Below are 25830 nucleotides of genomic sequence, written 5' to 3' on the forward strand. Positions count from 1 at the left end.
CATGGTGTGTTCTGTCTGCTGAGCGATAGGAAAGGAAGCAAGTCATACACCAAGCAGTTCCCTAAGTAATTGCATTGATGCTGAGGAAAGTCAGGGTCCTTTGTAACTATTTCTGAATGCTTGACCCAAATGTAGCTAAATGCTCATAGGGCTTCTGTTTAGCTTGACCCTAACAGGTAGTTTCTGTGTTTTGACCTATTGTTTCAGTAGCTGGATTCTGTGATCTTCATTTCCATAATCCCAAGATCTATTGCTTTAGTTCCCATCATATACCTAAGCCCAAACAATTCCAAATGCTTTTATTTTCTTGGTTAGCTATAGCCTGATTAGGTTCTAAACCCCTTATGCTCATGTTCACACATCTGATATTTTGACCCACTAACAAGCATTTTCTTTTTATGGAGCTTTAATTCTACTGATGGAAGTTGTTGAGCTTTTGACTTTGCCAGCTGCTGCAGAACTTGCAGCCTTCTCCAGGCTGCTGGCAGAAGCCTTATGGGGACTGGTTTCACTGAAAGTTTCTGAGGCTCAATATTCAGTGTTGGTATAAGTCAGTGCAAGTATCTAAAATGCAAAAATTCCCCAACAAAAGTACTTTTCTACCCACATCTCTTTACAGAGGGTGCTGCTAGGGCTTTTGAGATCTGCTTGTGTCATCACACCAAAAGCTGCCAAATACTGGGAGGCAGCTTAGTATGCACAGAAAGGGTTCTCATCTGTTCTGTCTTGTTTCTGATGTAATTTTGACCCCATTGAAGTAACTTTTATGAATATTTTCACATATTGCTAGATACTGACAGAACATGTTACTTACCCACTTTATTTCTTATTATAAGTCACTCTGGTATAGTCATACTGTACTTTTAATTAAATTCAAAGCCAACTTTAATAACTTCAGATATCTTTTTTCAATAGTGCTGGGTTTTGGATATGCCTTAAAGGATGCCAGTTATGTAACAAAATGCTGAATTGAATGGTAAATCCACCAGTAAAATGTTTACAGGCATTCAATCACAATTTCAGAAAAGCTATTAAATAAAAATACCATGAAAATCATCTCTGCTGCTTTCTCAAAATCAAATTAGGAAATAAAATCAGATAGATCATTGTATCCCTGTAAACATGATATCTTTAAAACTAGTTTGCCTGTAAACAGCATTTTTTGGTATTATGTTATATTAAGGAAAAGGCAATTGTGTTTGCCCAAAAATACAATTTGGAGTAAAATGGCAGATTTTTCTTTGTAGTTGTATCTATATCAAAAAATGATGCACAGCAATTTGGAAAACAGCCCTTGGAGAGCAATCCAAATAGAGCAATTCAGCAGCAGCTGACTCTCCATGTGTATGTCCTACTGTCCCCCCCACACCACTCCCCCGTCCCCAGCTAATTCAGATGTACTGATGTGTCTTCTCTTATTTTGCTTTATATTTCTTCTGGTCTTTGTTCTGAGACAGATTCTCTCATAATGTTTCTGGGTTTGCATCTGATCTATATCTATGTAGATAAATATGCTCACCTGGAGATTCAAAAAGCACATGTGAGATACCTTCATGGTATCAAGTTTCTGTGATAACACATGGAGAGAGAGTAAATCTGTTCCATATTTAATCTCATCTTCTGTGGCAAGTCTCAGTCTGCAACGTGTGCAGCATTCAAAATCAAAAATTACATTTACCTTTGTGCATTTTTCTGATCAGCACAATGCATTCCAAATTCAAACAATGGCACTGATTTGTGCTTGAATCACAGCAAAAAAATGATTATGTCTCCAAGCTGAAGAAACATAACAGTTTTACAATGACTAAGAAATTTTAACTAAGTCCTTTGGAAAAATAAGATCTGCTATTAGCAGCAGGCTAAGTGTACTTGTCTGCTGCTTAATTGGGCCTTCTTTATGGTATTCTCAGAGTTCAAACAGCAAGTTTCAAACAACTTTCCCAAAAACTCAGAAAAAGAGAACCTCCTTTACAAGCTGACCTTCATTTATTGTGAAGTGGTGAAATGAATTAATTTTTAATGAAATGAAACATAGAGCTACTTTTGCTGAAGGAATTCCTGGTTGCTTTGTTTATTGAAGAAATGCTTTGGTAGAATTTGGTCAACAGCCTATGACACTGAAAGTAATGAGTGTGGCAGGTAAAAAAATACTCTGGAAATTTGGCATTGTTACACAGCCATTACATTTTTGGCTTTGAAGCACGAACACTCATGAAATATGCAACCTAATTTCAATTTCTCTAGACTTGTGGATGAAGCAGCTGAGTTACCTTTTTAGTGCTCTTTGGTTCCTGAGTAATACAAAATGAAATAAAAGGGAGGACTTGGTGCTTTCTCTAGAAAATATTTTTTAAGACTTCCCATTTAAACTTAAATAGAACTTTACAGTAAATATCATGGATCTGCATTCAAAGCAATAGTTGATGAGGATTACTAAATTTATTTTTAAGTTAATTTGTGTTTATAACTTAAAATAAGTAAATGTATACATGGCATTTTTAATCTGTAATGAAAGTCCCCATGCAGGAAGTTAATAAAACTGTATTTTTTATATTCTAGCTTGTAGATAAATGCATCATCTGGGCTGTGAAGTGACTTCTTGGTTGATGATGTGCCAGGCATACAGGAAAAGCCATGTTAGTCACTTGGAATCAAAAGAAATTCTTGTTAATTCTGTTTGCTTTTGAGGTCATTTATAGGATCATTAGCAGTTCCTGGTATTCCTATAAATGTTAGCTGCTTGGTTTTGTCACTATTATGTGACACCCTAAATGATCTTTTTATATAACTATTTTCATCAGCTTTGACTTTTTTGCCCAATAAAATTATTTTTCTTGGAAGTGACCTTACCAGAGAAAATGTGTTTGATGAAACTGCCTTTCATTGTGCGAAACCTGCTCTGTGTAACCATTTATCCAGCTGGAAAAGCACATGTTGGTAATAATGGCTTTATCCATTTCTGCTTCCATTTCACTCCTGAGTATCTTTTCTCATGCAGTCAACATATATGTTAATGCTGTTAGGCCAAGCTCACAGCTTTTATAAATTTATATGCAAACTCAAAAATAGAAGTAAAAAGTGGAGCTGGTAGAAATCATTGCTTGAATGCTAACAAGAAATCTCAGGAAATAAATGTCACGATGCATGTAATTAATTCAGTGAAAATGTATACAACTTGAATCTGCATTGAAAGTACATACTGGATTATGTGCAGTTTATTTTGAGATATGAAATGATATTTGTCCAGAGTGTTTCTTGAACAAACGTGCAGAATAAATGTGGAGGAATAGCTACTTCCTATCTGTATCATTTTCTTACCTGCAATATTTTGCCTATGTTAAAAAAAAAAGTGTTCTGATTTTTTAAAATATAATCAGGATATCTTAAGTATGCTGTGGAATTAACCCAAAAGATCTTATTATGAAGGTTGCACTGCTAAGGAAGGTAGTATTTCAACCTCCAAGGTATTTCAAAACTGAAGGTCTGAATTTGGTTACAAACTTAAACTAAAGGTATTGCAGATTTAAGTATAAGGCTCTTAATCTCTATTTAAGTATAAGGCTCTTCAATATTTTGAAGCCATTTAAAAATTTCTGTCTTTTTTTAGACATTCTAAAAATCTTTATTAAAACCTTAATCCTTCAGGATTTTTAAAAAATATTTTATAGCCTAAGAAAGGCACGGTGTCTCAAACAGCTCTGGTTTTGTAATAGATGCTGAAAATGAATTGGTATGACAGAATATTTTGAGTTTTTCCTTGTAAACAACTTGTTTTTGGTTATGAACACATACAGATCACTCAGTGCTTGAGGAAGGCAAAATTCACAAAGCTGAAGTACATTTTGGAGCAAATTTTGACTTACATGGGTTAAACATTTCTGTGATATTAAAAATCTAGGAGAAAAAGATATGTAAGACCAGTGTTTAGGATGAAGAAACAAGCTGAATTTGGACAAGGAAAATGACACCCTTTTAAATCATCACAGTGTGATCTCTTGGTGCTACTTTGGCTTGATATTGAGTAAGTTGAATTCAGGTATTGTTCAGAAAGTGCAGCACTGACAACACATGAGCTGGCAGATTAAACAATGTTGAGGATTTTTTGGATTGTGTCATACAAGCATTTATTTCACATAGGTAGGTTCATGAACTATTTTCAAACGTAAAAGAAGTCCTTTAGAAGGCAGAACCTGAGCAGTATCTCTTGCTGTTTGCTAAGAGTCTCCTGTCATCTTTCATTTCCACGTCCTCATTAAATCCTCAGCTGTGCCAGGGAGGAGCAGACTGCAGATAACTTCATTGCCTCAGGGAACTTGTCCAGGTATAAAATGATCCAAAAGGCAGAAAAGATATGACTTGTAAACCAGATCAGTTCCATATCATGGTGGACCATGTGCCTTTCCAGACAACTGTGCTTTCTTAAGCAAAAAGGGGAACGGGAGTCAGTTGCATAAACCAGTCTTGCTGCCAGAGGGGATGTTAATAAAACTGTAGTCATGCAGCTGCTCAGGTATTGTGAGTGTCTTTTATTTGAAAACAGGCTTACCTTATGAAAAAGGGTGAGATTCTCTCAAAATGGTCAGAAAATTCCTAAAAGAATATGCATAAGGTTCTCTGCCTTTGGGTACTATGGTACAAAGTGGTGAGAAGATCATATTTCTAAGTTATTTTTCCTGTGAGCAGGATACTGATGATACTGACGATACTGACTTTTATTTTAAAGACAGTACTAAACTGTACTAAATTACTAAATAATTTAAATTTATTACTTGATATGGAAGTGTACTTTACAGAACTTTTGACCGTGCTCTATTCTTTAAATACTTGCTTGTCCTTTTTATCCTAGGCTGACATGTAACTTGCTCTGTGCAAAGTACTTATTGAATTGCAGTAGGTGTCTGCTGTAGAGCTTTTGTAAAGCACTAAAGGTTTGCTCTGGAACAAGTTTTTTCTCATTCATTAAAGCTTAGAAGTGTGTGGAGGTACGGTGCTACACATTTTGTGTGTGTATGAGAGTGTATTCTACCTTCTTCTAAGTACCTGTCAGAATGATGCAATCATTTATGAATAGCACAGGCAGCTTGCTTCATATTTTGTGCTATTCATAGTCTCCTGGTTTTTCTTGCTTTTTTTCTATGTTTAATTCTTTCTTTTTAATGTAGAGCTCTTTTTGATTATGACAAGACTAAAGACAGTGGCCTCCCTAGTCAAGGATTGAACTTCAAATTTGGCGATATTCTCCATGTCATTAATGCTTCTGATGATGAATGGTGGCAAGCACGGCAGGTAACTCCAGATGGAGAAAGTGATGAAATTGGAGTCATCCCAAGCAAACGGAGGTATGGCTTACTTTATTGACTTGGAGATGTCTGCTATTAGACACCTGATCTGATTAATACATATATTGTATATGCTTTTCTCCTTCTTGTTAATTCTGTGATTCTTTTGTTTTTAAGTAATCTGTAGTGGGATTCTCATTTACTCAATGAAATGTTCATTAAAACCCCATTTAGCCCTAGGAGTTGTGTGCTGAAGTTAATAAAGGTGGTCCGTATCCACCTCTGTTCTCACTGTAAGCTGTGGTTTAATATCAGATAATTAACCATTTATGTATGAAAAGGTGCAAAGTGTGAATGAATTTTATTCAAGTCATTATGCTATCTTGAGTTCTTTCTACACAGAACCTGGAAAACAGGAAAATCATTCTTTGGTAGCATCCAATGGAGATGAGGTTTTTGTTGGCATTATGGAGATTCAAATAAGAGTTTAGGTGCTCTGAATCTTAATATCTGCTATTGACTGATAATTGAGACTGTTCACTTACTGTGTTGTGTTTCCTCTTTGCACTCTCTGGGTTTATTGAACATGTATAGCCACAAAATATTCCAAATAATTCCGCCCAGCATCACTTGAGAAATAACAGTTTTCCATTAGCAGGCTTCCATTTTCTGAATGTGTCATAAGCAATAAAATGTATAGTACAAAAGGTATGCCAATATGCTTCTGCTGTAACAAGTGCTAACTTGAAGTTCTGGAGTTTTGCTGATTTCTGACATTTTTGTGTGTGTTTTTGTGGTAGAGTTGAGAAAAAAGAACGAGCCCGTTTGAAGACAGTGAAATTCAATTCCAAAACAAGAGGAGATAAAGGGGTGAGTTAATGAAGTGCTAATTACACCTGGCATTGTGAATGGTAATGTTTTTCAGCGATTTTGTGTGTGGAGAATCACTTTCAGATTTGAGTGAAAAGAGTAAATTCTATCAAATAGAAATGAAATAATTCTGAGCACCAAAGCAGACTTTAATTGCCAAAACACTGCAAATTATTTAAAGGATTAGCATAGAAATATATATGCTTCATAATACTGTAATGTAGTAGGAGCTGTATATCCTAACCAAGTATTGAATAGTGCCATTTCTAACAGCTCTGCACCAGATGTGATTTCTGTCACAGTACATGTGATGGGAATGAGTAGTGAGAAAGAAATGAGGCTACTTAGGCAGTAATAGGAATGTTTGTAGCCAAAATTACAGCCACTGCATAATGGCACAGCAGCCAAATTTTTTTATTGTTTTCAGGGTAAGGCTTTTTTGCAATGTTTTGGCTATTTTGAAATTTGAGAAACAATTCCACAACCTTACCATTTCTACCAGTAGTATGTGACTAGTAATTTCAAGACTCAGACCTGTGCGTTTTAGATGTAAGAGTCTTCTAAATTAATAATATATTGCCATTCCAAAAAATCTGGAGTGTGCTTTAAGCTCCTGAGGAAGCTATTTCTTAAATAGTGATTATATTTTTAATTGTACTAATGCTATAGCATGGGTTAGTCATTATTGCAAATCCCAGAATTGCATTTTAGTAATTTATTTCAGTTACAATGTTTTCATAACTTCAGAAATCACATATATCAAATATTAAAGCTTCAGTACTATATCCTGATAGTGTAGGACAGCAAAGTATAAAGACCCTAAAATTCATATATACATCCCTCTGCTACATGGCAAAGGTTTCAGTTATTAATGAAATGTCATGTTTTTCCCCTATAAGTATTGGCTTAAAAGAAAATCAATATCTCTAACTACTTCCTGATTCACAATTATGGTACTGCCCTGGAGATTTACTGTATTATTGGCAGTATTTTTCTGTTTTGGTGCTTTTGTAATTTGGTATTGGAATAAAATATTATCAACTGACATGGTAATTTGAGTTTGCTTTTTTAGAAGTCATATAAAGAGAGGCTTAAATACTTCAGATTCTTTTCAATACACTAAGGAATTTTTCAAATGTTACCACGTTCTTTGAAAGATAATTGCATGGTTTTAGAGGGTGTCTACCAATTAACTGCAAACAGTTAATTACTGATGTGTTTGAAGTAGCTTTTTGACAAAAGCAGAGTTGGTGCACAGCCCCTGTGTACTAACAGAGCACCAAAGAAATGCATGGAATACTGAGTGGAAAAGCAACTACGCTTGCCATTGATGTAGAACTGCAGTTCTTTTTCTTTAGTAACATTTCATTTTGCAAACACTTACACTGTTCACAGTCTCTTGCTTCAGCTGTAAATGTTTTAACATCAGAGTTTCTCCTTGAAGTATTCCTTCTGTATTTTCCCTGTAAGTTGACTGCACCATACATGTCCTCAGGGACCATGTGCCTTCCTATGTCTGTGTGTGCTAATTCTCCATAAATAGCATTAAATACCAATTCTATACAGTTTTTGAAAATTTCTACATTAGGACCTTGAAGAATCCTAGTGATGGCTAACATTAAAATCCATGTTCCTTTCATTGTAAGGAAACCGAAAAAATCTGGAGGAAAAATGGTTACATTTTATTCTTGTTTGTTCCTTTCATATACACATTTATCTCATTTACTGTGCTGCTTCTGATTTAATATATTCCTGCTTATAATGCCTGTGAATGATTGCCAGAGAGCTTATGAAAAATTTAATGCAATTACTATGCATTTTCAACTAATAAGCAAATCCTTATAGCTTTTTATACTCATGATATCTTTTAAAAGTAATCTTTTAGATAATCTTTTATGCAAAATCAGTATAATATTACTTTTATTTTCTTTTTTTTTTGGCAATGGAACTGACTCTGACCATTATACATGCAGTATATAAAGTTTCATGTTAGCTCAGGAAGACTTACTGTAAGAAAGTTAAAAGAATTGTTATGAAATATTTTCACAAGTATAATGAAGAACTTGATTATGTTTTATGAAGCACAATAAATCAACTAGTCCTTTAATTTTAACTGTACAGATTCCCCATTCTCACCACCTCAGCTAAACTGAACCATTGTAGCTTTTTTGCATTTGTCTCCTTTTACCAAACTGATGGACTTCCCCAAATGAAACTATTATAGATATGAGTTTTTATTTTTTGAATTTACATTACAGTATTTTTCAGTATACTCAGGAAGGATCTCCTTGGGACATATTTCTTTGTTGTCCTTATTCTCTAGATTACATTACCCTTCCTGGTTGTGAGAAATCATTTGCACTGACTTGACTTCTCTTAGAGAAGGTCAAGAGGACCATAACATAGAAATTTGCCTGTGCCAAGTATGGTTCCTGCCGGCATATGATTGGCTTGAAACTTCATCTTTTGTCTATGTGTCAGGCTGATAATTTACCAATTTTCACAGTGGAACAACAGTTTTAGTCGAACACAGATGCAAGGCAATTAAAGGTTTTATGGATTTCCTCCTTAGCACAGTATTGTTATTTCCAGAGCTCAATGTCACTGATTGTGCTCCCATGGTACCATGTGCCTCTTTAACACCTTGTAATTTTAAGTAATTTTTTTTAAAACATTGGTAATGAAAATATCACTGGAAGTTTTAAGTATCTATTATTGCCAAACACATCTGGCCAGAAGGATTGTTAGTCCTGTAGCAGGATGCAGCTTTGGTGTTGCACATTCTCTTCAGGAGGGCCAAGTGTTAGTTTTCAATTGTACTAAAAGTGTGGCCCATCATTTGGAAAAGCTTAGTCCTGTTTGACCCCTACTTGTTACTGTAATTCATTCCATAGTTAATGCTGGTAGAAAGGATAATATGCCTTTTTGCAACTCTATTGCATATAACAGAGGAATGTGAGCTCACACTGGCTGAAGAAAGACAAACAATTACTTGAAAGCTAAAATGCTCCAAATTTTAGAAACACTTGTTAACAGAGTCTTGAATGCATGATTATTTTTTTTTTACCATGCCTTTTAAAAGATGTTTCTGTGGCTCTTTTCTCACTTCCTGCTGCACGTAGGCTCTGCTTAGCTTAGAAATAAATAGTCCCCTACAGCACAGGGTCTCAAGACCAAGTTGGGTGTTTTCCTATTTTACCATCCTTTATACTTTAGTTTTTTCTGCTAACCAAATGACAAAAATATGGCAAATTTTATGTCTTTGCAAAACTGGTCAGATGAGTCACTCATGCCTAAAGATGGAAGGGAATTTCTGCTGACTTTAAGTTAGCTGTATTAGCTCTAGTTCTGGGCAAAATTGCAATTAAAACATTACTGATTTATTTATACTTTAAGGTTTTTTATTGACTTGGAGGTACTGTAGTCACATGATGTCTTCAGCAGAAGATATAGCAGATATTAGTAAAATCTGTGCTAATTACAATAGACATACCTATATAGGAATGAAAATGCATTGATGCTCTCCATCACTTGAACAAACAGCACAATAATAGTTTATATTTATATGGATGTAAATGTCTATGTAAGTAACTCTAGAAATGCTTATAGCAACTGAGATGCAGAAATTCTTCAGCAACACAAGCAGTTAATGTCACAAGTTGCTGAACATGATCCTTGATATACAGGGTTTTTCATGTGGTAATTATTAGTGCACTCTTGAAAAACATAATTGCCTGAACAAACCAATGAAATTAGCTTGTGTCTTTTCAAGTTAATCTTCATATTAGGATGCAAACTTACATAGAACAGAGTATGTCCTTTCAGTGAATTTGCAATGAATTGCAATAGTAAAACACTGATACAAGTTTTGGACTTTTTTTAGTTGGATGGTAACACTGTCCAATACTTCTGATGTTCTGTTATAATATCAGTTGTTTGCAAAAGCCTCAGATTGGTTTTTTGGTTGTTTTTTTAAAATACTGTTACCCCTAAATGAGATAATATCAGTGATTTAATTGACTTTAAGTCACTATGGTTTGGCCATCTTACACCAGCCTAGTTTTCCACTTTTTTTAACACTCAGAGCAAGCCTAAATTTGTGAAATACAGGTCAGGCCCTATAGCATGAACCAGTTTTCTCACTACTAAGCATGTGAAACATGGAGGATCCGAGCAAAGTCTTGATCCCAGTCTCTGTTTCTAATGAGCTGAGCAGATGAGTGTTAAGCTGAGATGTGCACTGCATAATGTGGTTGTAGGAGTCAGCTTCCGCAAAGCTGCTGCTCTGGGCCTTTGTTCACACAGACATTAGACATCCTTTGTTTTGCCCCTCCTTCTCTTCTTCAGCAGTCATTCAATGACAAGCGTAAAAAGAACCTCTTTTCCCGAAAATTTCCCTTCTACAAGAACAAGGACCAGAGTGAGCAGGAAACCAGTGATATTGACCGTAAGTATGTGGCATTCCATGGAGAGCGAAGCACAGTAGAAGGGCCTGCTAGACTGCACTAGGGTGTTACCATGGAGACAGTTTCATGAGCTGCAACAGGCTGAGGAGCTCCTGGTGCTACTGGCAAATCAGGCTACAAAACCAGGGCAAACCTTTGTTTGCTGTTAAAATCAAACTTAACACAAGAGTATCCCAGTTTGGAATAAACTGGGCAATACTGTTGACTAACTGGAGGAGATAACTGCCTTCCTGTGCTGTCAGTGATGCTTCCCTGTTTGTGGCTTGGAGGAGAAAGCACAGTATTCCTGGAAGTATAATGGAGCTTACCAGCTTCTCAAATCAGTCCCTTTAGACTGGTTTTTCAAAGTCATTCATTCTAATTTGATTTTCCTAATGAAGAGAGGTTACTCTGATTTTCATTGTTCTTGCCAGCAGTTAAAAAAAGTGTATTCTCAAAACAGAGTTGCATAAATTTGCCAATTCAGAGCAGGTTCAAAACAAACTGTGTTCTCTGCCATTTGCATTACTGATTGCACTTCATGTGCCAGTAAAGTCAAATTCTATAGACTCATTTTTCCCTGTGATGCTCTAGGAACTGTCTCCTGTCGTAGCGCCAATTTTATATATTACTGACAATTATTTTCTTTGTGATTGTCTTTTTATTGCTTGCCCTCTGGGGACTACTCTGCAGGAGGTCCCTGACGACATGGGATCAAAAGGCCTGAGTAAGTGATCAAAATACTCCCAAGTTATTTTAACCTCCATCTGAAAAATTACTACTTTTTTTTTTGGACAGATCTCTTTGAGATTGGTGCTCCACTGGCATAAGGAGGTTAACTAAAACTGGTTCATAAGCTTTTCCTTGTTTGTAATCTTTTGGAGTTTTTGCTTTCAGGAACATGTAAAGTTTATGTCACTGTCACATTAGATTTTTTTTGTTTTCAGAAGCTTACCAGTGTGTTCTTGTTTGTCCTTAACAGTACTGTGTTTTTAATTTGGTGATTATTTTTTAATGTTACTTATATCTTGTCCTCATATTTTTATTTATTTAAATATAACCTTATGGCTCTTTACAGTAATAGTACAACCATTACTGTGCTACTTTAACTAGTAACACTTTTCACTCCTCTCTCTAGGCGACTGATGTTTACAGCTACTTAAAGCAAACACAACTTTTCCTTAACAAGTGCCAGGAGAGTTTTTCTATTTTGAACACTTATGATGCTTTTAGATCAGGTGAAGGGCTGATAGGGGTGACTTGAAGCACTTGTATTTCTATGTGAATCCAGTCAGATTCAAAAGTTGCTGCCTACTCTTAGCAGAAATGTTTGTGTGTACATACCCCACCACTAAATGTATGAAAATGACAAATAAAAAAAGCCAAGTCCTTGCTTTTATCAGAGATATTAAATACAAACACTGTTAGGCACTTATGCAATAGGAAAAGGAGTCTCTAAAGGGATCTGGCTAAGGGTCATTAGGGGTAGCATTTCTTCCCAAGGCATAACTGTAAGGTACAGTGTTTGTGAAATTACTTCTAAGGGCCAGTGCACTTCTGTACCTGTCCTCAATCATGAAGTAGAAATTCTAGTAGCTGTAACATTCATTTCTCAATTCTGAAGTGGCTACTTTCAAAGGAATTCCTGGTCTAGACCAGAAAACTTTAGCAACATTTATGGCCTTATGGTTTAGAACATAAAATCATAAGCAGCCTTTATGGCCTTATGATCATACCTAGTTTGAACTATGTAATATGGTCCAGAAATATCTCTAGATGATTCTGTTCTATAAACAGAACATGTTTCTTGTCTGTTTTTCAGCACAGACTTTTAAAAACTGCCTTATCACACCTAATGCAAGTTGTATTATATGCTGCACTATATTTCCTCTAATTTAATCCAGCATTTTCTCTACAAGAGACTAAATGTAATCAATAAATTGCTTGCATAAAAGTTGAAATGCATAATCCTAAGGTTTTTACACAACAAAATTCATCCTGAAGTGAAAACTTAAAAATTGCAGGGTTACATGTGAATTATGAATTAGTGTATTTTTTGTAACCTTATTTTATATGCTATTTAATGTTTTTCTTTTTATTAACATCAATTCCTTTCATATGAAATTAAGCTTGATCCTGAGAGCTATGAGAAGTACGTTAAAACTTTTATATGCAGTATGTATTGATTTCAGCACTTTGATATGAGTATTGTCTTTCATCTGGATTATTTTTTGTCGATTTTCTTTCTGTTTGACTCATGCCATTGGTGTATGTTCCTTATTTTTTCCCATTGTGTTGCAATTTCAGAGCATGTAACCTCTAATGCCAGCGATAGTGAAAGTAGTTACCGTAAGTGTTTTTAAGTTCTTTGTTTATTCAGAGCCTTTGTTTTGCAGCTCTTTCTTTGGTTTAGTTTGTCTGTCTTTTCTGGGTATTTACATGTTAAATAGAACTTCCCAGTGAAATCTGTATTTGTGTATTTGGTGGAGTACTGCAAATTGTTCCATGTCTTTGTTTTTAAAAAACTCCCTAGAATCACTGCAAACCTCCTTTATGGATATTTTTTATTGTTGTCTGTGATTTTCTTAGTTCAGCTCAATTTGAATCTACTAATTTTTTTTTTAAATTACACAAGCTAGCTAAACCTGTTAAATTTAAAGGTAAATTTAACGCTGACAAATATAATTTTATGTAGCTGAGCCTTAATACTGGAAGTGTAGCCAAACTGTGTAATCCATTAAATAATGCCATAAGTATCTGAAATTTTTTCACAACTGATACTCAGATTTAATATGTATATACTTGAATGAAATACAGATAAGCAAACATGTATTTACCCTTGCTTTCAGCTTATTTATTTTGTCAAGTGTGGGTGCTTAGTATGAACTGTCTTCAAAGCATACGACACACGTTCAGTGCTGGAGTCAGTTTTGATAAATCAGCATGCTAGTTCTCTCTCTTCCTGGAGACACAGTGTCTTCTAAATCCACACTCAGTTTGCTTTTACTGCTAGCATAAGCTCCAGTAGTGGTATTCCCCAGCTGCAGTGGCACTCCATTTACGTGGTGGGTAATAGGCTGCATGGTGCTGCTCTGCTGTGCTTTGCCATGTCTGGAACCACAGCCAGGACTGGAATCCCACTATTCATTTCCAGAGAACAGCTCCCCAGTAAGGCTGCAGTCTAGAGCTGGAAGCCCTGGTAGAGCAGAGCAGGACAATAAGAAAGTGGAGGATTTGAAGAGAAACATGAAAAGAAGGAGCAGTGAAAGTCATGCAGTGGTTCAGTGCTCAGCTCCTGGCTGCCTGCTGTGTAATGGGCACGGCAGAAATACCTAATTTATGTCAGGATAATAAGGAAGGTGGTTCATTAACAGATATATTTGTTTGGCTGTCTATCTTTTCAGAGGTAATGAGCCACATATTTTCTTCCAGATGATGACACTGAAGGAGAGAATGTGTATACATGTATGCAAAATGCTGGTGTTGTTGCAGACTGTAATTGAAAAGCAATTAATTGAGGGAGGCATCTGTGTTCCCTGAGAATAACACAGAATTGAGCACATATGGAAGTTGCCTTTGATAAACAGAAATTTTTATAGTTTTTAATGACACACCATTAAAACTATCTAACCATGTCTGTTTCTTCATAAATTTGCTGCTTCCATTTCTTCCCTCACTTCCATGGTTTTTCTGAGAGCTAGCTTTATTTACATTTAAAGCTGGTTATTGGTACTACTGGTTCATTTTTTACTTTATTGTTACTTGAGAAGCCATGATTTTATTATGGATGTCATGGATTTATTTGTCTCAATATGTAATTCTGAGCACTTTTTATTAAAATATTCTTTTAATCTCTTCTTACTGCTGTCTAATATGAAAGTTATCTTGATTACAGATGAGTACGGTTGTTCAAAAGGTTCAGTCTATTAATACTAATTTTTCCAAAGAATTGAAAAGCAGTGACAATATATACTTTTTGCCCTCAATCAGGGGATGCTTTTCACTTGTTCTTATCTCTTTAGTAGTTTGCATAACTATTCTTTGACCTTATAACAATGTGACTTCTCCAAAGAAGTATCTAATTCTAGTGAGCTGGATCTTTTATAGATGAGTTGATAGTTGGTGATTCCCTGTTCCTCTCCCTAGCCTAAAAAGGGTTCTGAAAGTATATACTGTCCTTCTAAAATCCATTTGCATGAGTAACTTTTTGAGATATTAAAATGTACAGGTTGCATGGTTTTGTGTCTGTCTTAAGGTATTCCTCACTTGCAACAATTTAGGTAATTAAAATCTTCTTTCATGTATTGCTGTAGGACAGTTTGAATGCAAATTTATTGCAAAATAAGAAAAATATTTCTGTTAATGAAATACTAGATTTTAAATATCTTTTTGCATTTGCTTTGAAATAGAGAATAGATATATAGAAGCTCTATATGCATTTATAAAAGCCTTCATCTGCCTTCTGTTTCTACATAAACTGTGGGGTAGCCTTGGTATGTTCCTTTGCCTGTTCCTGTTTTAAGTATGGCTTATGAACATCAAAGAATGTTCCAAAATTAGACAAGTGAAATATTGGAAGACTGTATTTTCTTCAGTTCAAAGCAATGTCATGTAATTTGAACTTGTGTCTTCAGAATTATAAATTCTCTGCTGTCACAGTTAATTTTTAGTTATTTCATTAAAATAAATTTTACTCAGAGTTATATCATGTTAGACTAGAAGCAATCTTTTAGAGAGATGGCAACTGAGGTATATTTCAAATGCTTTCACTAACATTTAAAAAGCCTACAGCTGTCAAAATTCAAGATTATGTTATTTTAGTTTCATTCACTGCTAATGTGCTTCCTGGAGCTGAGAACAATCCAAAGCATTATTTGCTTTCAACTTTGTCTTTAAAAATTAATTTGTAAAGTAGTAGTTTAGTATATGCATTCATAGCTTTCTTGGTAGAATTATAGTGGCTGAAGATGTTTATGGAAATGCCAATTCACGATAAAGTTAATGGAAGATCTGTTCACCTTGACATACATGGTTGCCAGCCATGTATGAATATGGAAAAATGTTCTTGTAAATGCTGCCCTCAGAGTGTGGAGAGTGTTCCCAACGCAGGAGGCGTTGCTCTAGCAGTGAATGACAGCATGCATGCGTTGCATCCAGGACTGGTGGGGAACAGCACCTCAGCAATGCTTGAAAATTCTCCTCGTGCTCGATGCCAGCTTGACATGCCAGCTACACCAGGAACTTCTTTCTACTCTCTGTGTCTTATGCTTTAAAGCTCAGTGTTTGGCTTAGCTTTGTGAGGTCTAGAATTCATGGCTCTTGAAAGGTGTCCCTCATCAGCATCACTGTAATGCATATGGCTGGGCAGTGTCTGTATCATCATAGTCCATGGAATGACTCCTTTGAAATATGTTCCTTTAGGAAAAAAATACATTGATGTGTCTTTGCCTTTACATTTTAGGTGGCCAGGAGGAATATGTGTTGTCATATGAACCAGTCAATCAACAAGAAGGTTTGTAGATCTCATTCAGTATGAAATAATCTGAATTGTTAGAATGCTTTGCATGCCCTTATGTACTAAGCACCAGGATAAACTTCTTCACCCTTTTAAAGTTGAAACTTACTGTTATTCAAATGAATAAATCATAAAGGCATAAATTATTAAATAAAATCTCTGAATTATTTAATGCAGAATCCAAAGGTGTGCTACTTCAATAATGCTTGTGTGGTTTATATTGTGGAAGGAAAGTACAGTATGCTTAACAGTTTTGTCAGTGAGAACCTCATAAATTATAGTTTTCTTCTGTTTCATATTGCTTTAGCATTCTCACTGTTTCTGGCACAGCAAAAAGCAAGTGAATAGATCATTTGTCTATTTACCAACTTCAATTGAAATGTCACTAATCAGTCTCCCATTTCCGTATGGTTTTCTTATATGGCTAATTTTCTTAATAATTGCCAAGGGATTTTTTCCAGAAAAAAGTAAAATTTAATGAAATGGAAATCACTAGGAGAAAATATTTTCTCACACTTGCATTTAAAAAAATTGCTTTTTATTGATTTCCAGTGGAACAGTTTCCCCTCACCAGAGGGGCTCACAAAGGGAGAAACAGCAGAGATGTTTGTTATTTAATTAATAAGTTAATAGATACTGGATTCAAGACATTCCTCTTACAAATATAGTAATGTAATAGAAAGGAAATAGCTCTGAGTCAAAATATATTTAATAGGCCAGATTTTAATTAATTGGTACTTACTTGTGCAGACAGATTGAACCTAAAATTAAAATTTGTACTGCTGAAATTACATGATCATGGCAGCATACTTAGGCATTATTGTCTTAAAGGTTCTTACAGTGTGATTAGGCATAATCTGCTTAAACTGACTTTTCAACCAAAATCCTTTTATTATAAATAGTTAAACTACTTTCAAAAGGTACTACACTTCATTTTATAAGGGTGTTAATAGTTACAGAAACTATTTATATTTGAGTAATTTTGTATGTGAGTGCTTAATTGTGGCCTTAGAGGAAAAGAAGCTTCTCCCAACACAGACACAGAATGTTATGAACTGTGTGGCTGCTTACGTGCCTCTTTGAATTGAAAAGATTTTCAAATCTCCCCTCTTTTATTTTTCCATTCAAATTTAGGATGTTAGTTTGTGAGAAGGTTTTTTTTCCCCGAAGGCTTCATAATTTAAGACTCATTTTCAATCACTGAGAATGGTGATTTGAGAGTGAAAGTCTAACATCTTACTATTGACTATGGTATTGACTGATTGATGTTCTTCAGTGTGTTTCTATTCTCTTTAGAAGTACATATTCTTCTAAGTATTAAAATCATTGCTATGTGAGACAGCTTATTTTGATGAACTGTTAAAATTTAACAGTCATATCAAATACAACTGATATTATTCCTTTATGTTTATTAGTCAGTTACACTCGACCTGTGATTGTTTTGGGACCCATGAAAGACAGAATAAATGATGACCTGATCTCAGAATTTCCAGACAAATTTGGCTCATGTGTTCCACGTAAGTCTCAGCAAATACTAAAGCAATTTTAGATTATATTTTTCTCTTAATTTTTTATAGATATCTTCTGTATTTTAGGTTAAAAATAAAGTTAATATATTGTTTAAGCTTTACAGACCTATCTTAATATCAATCTCTTCGTAACAATTTTGCAGTATAAATGGGAGGCTTTTTTGGATATTGTAAGGAAAAAAGTCACTGCTTTTTGTTTTGCTTTAAAAACTACTGGTTTATGTTTAAAGATACTACTAGACCAAAACGAGATTATGAGGTGGATGGACGTGATTACCATTTTGTCACTTCTCGAGAGCAAATGGAGAAGGATATTCAGGATCATAAATTCATTGAAGCTGGCCAGTACAATAATCACCTTTATGGAACGAGTGTCCAGTCAGTGCGAGAAGTAGCAGAGAAGGTAAATCAGTGCCACTTACTTTCATTTGCTGAGCTGATTATGTGCCTGTGCTGACAGGGAGAAAGAAAAGAATGGCAAGAAGCCATTAGGAACATTCTGACTTTTAAAGGAATTTGTATAAGGCTAGAAACAAAGTGTATTGTCTCAGATGCATGTAGGGAAATAATGAAGCTTCGGAATAATGAAAGCATCATGATTAAATTGTGGAAAAAAAGCAACCATAATGTTGTAAACCCTCTCATTTAAAGAGAATACAGAAGAAATAACTTCAATTATAGGCTAATTAGCCTAGCTCACATACACAGATCATTAACTAATGAAGAGTAGTGCTGGTGCAGTTAATTAATATGAGGATCCTGTTGACATAGACCCATGCAAAAGAAAACTTACATAAATGTTATTCTTTGGGCTCCTCCTGGTTTTAGCTAATAAATAGAAGAGAGTAAATGTAAAGAATTCAATTTTATAAGTATTTTTTTCTATACCCATATATTTTGAATATTAACCTTACTGTTTCTATCCCAAAGTGATTTGAATGAACTATTTATTGCAAATTCTAATTATTTCTAAAGTATTACTGAATTTGACTTGATCTGTCTGAAAAAAAAAAAGTGGGAAAAGGGAAGTGTATTTCTGAGAATAAGGTGCTTGTCTTAAAGAAAATCATGTGGTGAAAATTTTTTTGCAAATGTTCCATGTTGAGTTGATGTTCTGCTGCTGACTCTGTAGTCCATTTTGACCAAACGGGTGAGTATTGCTATTTCTGGCAACTGAATTTACTGGACGCAAAACCAGGGAAACACGGTAAGATTCTGTGGGGCAAATGATGTTTTTCTCCTGTCTTTGTCACCATATAGAATGGAACCTGGCCCCATGGGATAGTGAGAAAAGGAAAGAAAATAATATTAATTACAGAATTGTTCAAGTAAATGAACAGTATTTTGTATTGGAAGCTGAACAAAGCTGTGAAACAATCATTTGTAGTTAAATGATGAAATTATTGAATAGCTTAGACATTATAAATCTGTTGGCAGTCGCTTTACTTGGTAGCACAAATACAATCCTTCAGTTCCATTCTGGACCTGAAATTGACTCTGTTCTTCTGTCCATCTGTTGGGATTAGTAAGGTACAAAATTGCTATGAATCTTTCATAAATGGACACGAAGAACAAAGTATTAGCAGATGTCTCCATGCAGTCAAATCTCTTGCACAGGCACCATGGGACTTTGGGTAGATGCAGCAATTTCTTAGTTGCAACTGACATTGTTTTTCTGGAAACAATGGCCTATCCTTCAGAACTGTAACTTCAAAATCATGACAGGGCTGCAATCTGGTTGATCTGAAACTATTCCCATCCTTGTATTCTTTTCCATCTTGCTGAAAAGATGAGTCTTTTCAGTGGGTTTTATTGCTGGGATACAAAAGATCATTTCCAAGTTATCTGCAGTCAGTTTAGGAGATGACAGAACAGAAGTGACTGCTATTACCCCAAAAGAACCAGAAACAGTATTCCTAAAATAGCCTTCAGTTGTGTTCATTTGCCCATGCTTCCAGCTGATCCCTGTCTCTCTCATTTCCTTACCCACAATGGACACAGCTAAAGATGCTTTCTGATGTTTCTTTTTGTTCAGTTATAGAACTGGCTGCTATGTGGTGCTTCTCAATCAGATGCAGTGCAACTGAGGAACTAAAATATATGAAATATTAATCTAGATGCACTGTGCAAAGAGCAAAGTAGCTTCCCTGGATGAAAACATGCTTGTAGCACAATGTACTTGTGTTTCTTTTCCTTGTCTTTCAAATCTTCACTTGAAAAGAATTTTCATATCCTCTTTCCTTAGGAATCATCAGCAGTTTGCAAATCTCTGTGTCTCGAGGCCACAGTTAATGCACATTCATTGTTGATTTGGAATAAACTGTCATGGTTATACCCCATAAGGTCCAGTACAGGTACTGTGCTGGCTCTCTAGCCCTCCACCCTTTAGCTCCTGGGTTAAATTGTTGGGCCAAACACAGCAAATAGTGTTTTACTTGGTCCTTTTTTCTTTTTCAAATAATGCTCTTAATTCTCAGTTCTTGGAGCATGTGCCACATTTAAAGATGTGGACAGATTAGCACATGTAAAATACTCTGCTAGGACATACAGACACCTTTTTAAATGTTACCAGTTGGCATCCAGACCCATGGACTGGATCTGAAAAACAGCTACCATCAGCTGAAAGCAAAGAGACATACATATTGTTCATGTGGGAAGAACACTTCTCTTCAAAAATTCCTGAAGTAAAATTCTGATTTTGTTGGAAAAGAGACCAAATGTAAATGATCCTAGTTATTTCTTCTGCCAGGAAGCAGAAGCATGTCAGTAATTTCAGACATTCTTCCAGTAATGATCTCCCAGGAGTTCAGGAATAGTGTTGTATGATATGAGTAACCTTTGGTTATATGGTACTTGTGGATTTTTATCCTGGCTCACAGATTTCTGCAATGCACATTGGTGTCCTGATAAAGAAAAAGTTTTTCTTTAATGTAGTCACCCAGGAGTGGTTTTCTGTTCCTCTTCCCCTGTACCTTTCTAAAATGACAGTCTGCAAAATTAATCCTATGCTACTCAGAAAGGAAAGAGATAAAAATGTGTGAAGTGGAAATGAGCATATCTTAGATGAAAGGAGCTGAGAACAGGAGGAGCCTTTGAGATGAAGCTGGAAAATTCTTTTTAGTGGGAGAATAGAGAGGGGGAGGAAGGCAGCTTTACCACGCTGTCTTCCAGCTGCCCAAGGAATGGTCAAGTTATATTTGTTTCTCAAGAGACGAATGATAAATCAACACAAATAAATTGCGTTCACCATCTCCAATGTGGTATTTTTACTGGCTGGTACCTGGGCGAGGAGAGGGCTTTTCTGCAGTTCCACCTGAATATGGTGGCAGATTTCCCTGCCAGCAGGGGTGGGCACTCCCTCAGGTATGCCAGTTAAGTCATCTGGCTCTTCTCTAAATCACATTTGTGACATGGCCACCTCCCTAAAGCATCCTCAAATTAGTACCAAAACAAAGAAAAATAAAAAATGTTGGTGGTGTGGTTGAAGTCTAGCTGTTCCACTGTACAGTTCTGCATTGCTGATTGGGCTGCAAGCTGTGATGAAGAAAGGAATGAAGGAAGAAGGGTCAGGAACATCTCAAATGATGTGGGATCCAGCAGAGGAGATTGGGGGACCTTGTGCCAAATGGTGAAATCACAGTATCGTTGATGCAAATACTCTCATTTTCTTGGTTTCAGTGGAGACATGTTTTCTCTTCTAAATTATTATGCTATGCTACTTGTAACTTAAACTTTGCTTAGTGCCATTTTCCTTTCTCACTTTTTAGGGTAAACATTGCATTCTTGATGTTTCTGGTAATGCGATCAAAAGGTTGCAGATTGCCCAGCTGTACCCAATCTCCATTTTTATTAAGCCCAAAACAGTGGAAAATATCATGTGAGTAAAAGTAAAGTACCTCAGGCTAAATTGTTTGAGACTGTTGTATTTGAAAAGCCAACTGCAAGTTATATGCAGACAATTGTAATGTTTGTGTTTTAAATAATATTTAACTCCCTGAGTTTAATTTTTAGGGACTTTAAGATGGGGCTTCTTATCCAAACTAAAGTGCTTGAAAACAAATGTCATTGTGTTAAATTCCGTGCAACATAATGCCAGAACAGCTCATTTCCACTACAGTCTTTGCTTGGAGTCTTTGGGGTTTAATCCTTTTATTAGGATTAATATTCAAACAACAGTTTAAAACCTTAAAGACTCCAAGTATTTTGTATTGGTTTAAAAGAGCTATAATATTTGCACTTTCAGGGAAATGAATAAACGCTTAACGGAAGAGCAAGCCAAGAAGACATTTGAGAGAGCCACGAAACTGGAGCAAGAATTTACTGAACACTTCACAGGTGTGTTCTGCTTGTCACTGCTCACTTTCCAGAGCTGAAATTTTATGGCTTGCTGTAAAAGTAGTACTTGCCTAACCACTGAGGTAGTGAGCTTTGTTTTTCAGATGATCTGTGATTACTTGGAGGTATAGAGCCATCTTAGTATCTCTACATTGATTTCACTTTGATCAGTTAATTTAATATAAAAATAAACAAAAATTTACTGGGAGCTTAATTTAGGTTTTGAAAACTCTTAGGACTTTCTGCCATTTTCCAACTTCATCAGCAGGTTCTGTTTCCACAGACTTAAACTTTACACTGCAGTACATGAAAAGCACATCCTACTTCAGCTTTGAGGTTACTGAGGTTTGGAAGAGGTGTGGTTGAACTTAGCTGGAGAGAAGATGCTGAAGCTTATGGCCTATTTGCCTTGCAAAGACATTTCTAATTCTTTCTCGTGCACTGTTGTGTTGTGAACATTATACTTGGCCTATAACAATGGAGCAGCCTCCTCCCACAGGCAGTACAGCACTGAGCTGCAGATGAGGAGAAGGTTTTTAAGAGACAAGAATGGAATGGTAGGATTAAAAGGGATCTAATTTACATGAAAGCAAAGCTCAGAAGCAGCACTACTCTATTAATGCACAGAAGAGTGAGTCTGACCTGCCTCCAAAACTGTCTTTCATGCTAAACTTTACTTCTTGGATTATTGACGCTGAGATTGTGACACTAATTAAAAATAAGTTGCTATCTCACAGTGATTGCTCTTCCAGGCTGAAGTGTTGGTAAGAACAGCTCAAACTTTATCTTCATTTTAACTAGACCATATTTTATTCTGATATGTCAGAACACATCCATATTGGCTCATTTCTAGTTAATTTCTAGCCTTGGCAAAAATACATCAACCAACTCTATAGGAAATGAGTATAGATTGCACTTAAAACTGTATAAGGAAGCATCTTGTCTATAAAACAGGAATCTCTTGTCTGGACAACAAACTCCATGAGTTCCTCCTTTTTTTAGCCAAAAGCAAAGGTAGAGCTGGGTAGACATCTCGAGGTCAGCCTGCCTTGCTGTGCGGCTTCAGGATAGAGCTGAGGAGTTCACCAGCCTGTGAGGACACAGCCCTGCACTGTCTTGCTTTGTGTTAGAAACACAAATGAAAGTTGGGCCAAAAATAATACTGGGGGATGTGAATTGACTCAGACAAATTGGAACATGTAGCTAGGAAAAGGTTAAAAAACCCCTCAGTTGTATGTATATACTTGGTAGGACAGTGGAAGTTCCCTGTCCCCAAGGAAGTGCTTTGTGTGTCCTGCAGTAGCACTCTGTGCTTCAGTCCAGCACTGAAACCAGGAGTGTCCAAGGGTGTCTGTTCCTGCAGCAGTCAGAAATCCTCCTGCCCCTCTGAGGGCAAGCAGCAGCCTGGCTCCTGCACGGAACGAGGAGGGACGATTGCTGATTGCCACATTATGTTTTGCAGCTATTGTCCAGGGAGACACTCTGGAAGAAATCTACAACCAAGTGAAACAGATCATAGAGGAACAGTCTGGTCCTTACATCTGGGTTCCAGCAAAGGAAAAATTATGAAAACAGATTTTTATTTTTCATTTTCTAACTGACATCACCTACTACATCTGACGACTCTTAAGCCCTTCCAGTGGAGCCTGCCTCTAGTTCTTTCCAGCGTGGTTCATACCCTAACCATCACATTCTGCAGTTCCCATAATGCTTTACATTTGGTGTCTCTCTTAGTTTAAATAATTTGTATTATTGTGTGTTGTTGGTTTGCCATTTTTCGAACATGACAGTGGAATGGCCTGACCAGCTATTAGTTTAGGGTGGGGGTGGGAGGGAATTGCTGGGTAAAATTCCTTAATGTTTAAGGGAAAGTAACTTTCAAAGATTTTTCAAAAAAGCTTTATAGACATTCTTTTAAAATTTCATAACAATTGAAAGAAAAGTATTCAAGGAAGTTGTAAATTATGAGTAACTTTGCACGCTTAACTTTAATAGCATGGTTTGGTCAGGGCAATCAATTTCAGGTTTTATTTTCTGAGTTCAATCCTATTGTCACGGTATCTTTTTTTCTTTCCAGGCAGTTAGAAAGAAACTTTTAAATTTTGAGTTAGCATTTTCATTAAGTCCCATTACTACTCCTAAAGGGATATTCATTTTCATAATTTCATACGTATATTCTTATAATCTATTTTTTCATTTTTTGCCAATAAAATTGCTAGGGACAAAGATGTGTAATGTTTTTAATCTTCCTCATGAAACACTATTTATAGTGTGTTGCAGAAATTCTTTATAGATAATGGTCATCCCACTTTTTGAGCCTAAAAATATGTTTAGGTGCTAGGAAACCTTGTATTTTTCAGAGGAATGCCAAATTTGCATTGGCAGTAATTCAGAAAACAGCTGCAGAGATGGTCATTAGGGCAATGAGAGAATGATTCATAGCCTAAAAATGTGTGTGTTCTTAGGGGTCAGATTTTAATGACTATTTTACCCACAATAACTGCCTATTTTGTTATAATAAATATATATATATTAAACTTTCTTTAACTAAACTCTGTAACTATGGGAATTATTTTCTTTACATAGTTGCGCACACGTATAAATATATATATATAAAATATATATTTTTCTTTTACCACCTACTCCTAGCTTTTTGTTTTGAATAAAAATAAAAAACCAAATTAGAATTTACCTTCCTTAATCACGGAAAAATCAAATGGGCTGTGATGGCTGGGCATGAAGTCCAGGGAATATTAGTACAAGAAAAAAATACATGCAAGTTCTCCTCTTTTCTACGCAATTCCGGGTGTTTGTCTTCCCCGTCCCCTTTGTAATATGCATGTCTTAACCAAAGGGAGAATTCAGAGCCAACAATATATTTTTTTTCTGTACGTGTTCGTCTCGGATTGCACAGGCACAAGATCTTCCATTTGCAATGCACAAACTTCTGTGCTGAATGTTATGAATACGTTGTACCAAAACCTTCAATAATGAAATTCTTGAATTCCCGTATTATTTGGTACCTGCCATTGCTTGTTTGCAACTGATTGTTTTTTAGAGGGATGTACTTATGGCAGTCATGGGGCAGTCACACAACCAAATCAGCCTTGGTTTGTAAAGAATTATCAACACTATCCATTCCATTTGTTAGAAAGAGGAGAACAGCTAATAAACTTTATTGTACAATATATTTGTCAAGTGTGTTTTTAATTATGATAAATACAAGCGTTGTAGCACTTTAGAATAATTGACCAAGACTGTAAACAAAAATCAGGTGTTAGAGAAACATTGGTGGCCACACCGGGGCTACTGAAGTTACTGCATTAAAATCAGATTTAAACTTATGACGCAATTATTGCTGATGTTACATGGGATGCTAGTGCAGCTTACAGGATAGTTAAAGCTGCTGGTGCATGCCCCAGCAGAGTTTCTGGTTTTCAAGATCTGGGAAATCAGGTGTGCTGCCTTTCTGTGAATTCCTGCCCATGAAAGTGCGTGGTGTACTGGATTAATGATGCAGCTTTTGATAAATAATGTCATAAATTTTTAAGGCAACTAGAAGTGTACTGTTGTCTCCTTCTTTGAAAGTGACTGATTGTTTGAGGTGTCTTCTGAGACATCTTAAAAGAGTTAATCTAAAAAAGTCCCAGAAGGATATGAATCTTTATCAAGTCTGCAAATACATCTGAGATCTCTGTATTGTGTACCCTTCTTTTCACCTCTTTTTTTAACCCATCAGAAAGAGCCTGTTTAGCTGAGGAGGTCTGTGAGGAATTGCTGTTTCATATGTTGAAGTGTCTGAGTAGCTTTGCCCCCAGGCACTTGTCCTATAGTAGCCAGGTGTCACCAAACACTCC

At 35.9% G+C, this 25830-nt stretch overlaps 1 protein-coding gene across 11 annotated transcripts in view; it reads left to right on the forward strand.

Annotated features, from left to right (window-relative positions):
• The window catches only part of DLG1 (discs large MAGUK scaffold protein 1), a 149073-nt gene extending 123914 nt beyond the window's left edge, over positions 1-25159 (forward strand). For 5 of the 11 annotated variants that reach the window (XM_030954518.1, XM_030954519.1, XM_030954524.1 and 2 more), the window contains 10 exons: positions 5163-5339; positions 6080-6149; positions 10497-10596; positions 12902-12943; positions 16056-16106; positions 17525-17626; positions 17869-18041; positions 21406-21515; positions 21882-21973; positions 23436-25159. In XM_030954518.1, coding sequence (XP_030810378.1) covers positions 5163-5339; positions 6080-6149; positions 10497-10596; positions 12902-12943; positions 16056-16106; positions 17525-17626; positions 17869-18041; positions 21406-21515; positions 21882-21973; positions 23436-23542 — 1024 coding nt within the window. In that variant the 3' untranslated portion in view covers positions 23543-25159. Of the gene's footprint in view, positions 1-5162; positions 5340-6079; positions 6150-10496; positions 10597-11287; positions 11322-12901; positions 12944-16055; positions 16107-17524; positions 17627-17868; positions 18042-21405; positions 21516-21881; positions 21974-23435 lie in introns of all 11 variants that reach the window. The other 6 variants (XM_030954520.1, XM_030954521.1, XM_030954526.1 and 3 more) reach the window with 2 other exon arrangements.
• The last annotated feature ends 671 nt before the right edge of the window (positions 25160-25830 follow it).

The sequence above is a fragment of the Camarhynchus parvulus genome, chromosome 9 (genome assembly GCF_901933205.1).
Source record: "Camarhynchus parvulus chromosome 9, STF_HiC, whole genome shotgun sequence".
NCBI lineage: Eukaryota > Metazoa > Chordata > Aves > Passeriformes > Thraupidae > Camarhynchus > Camarhynchus parvulus.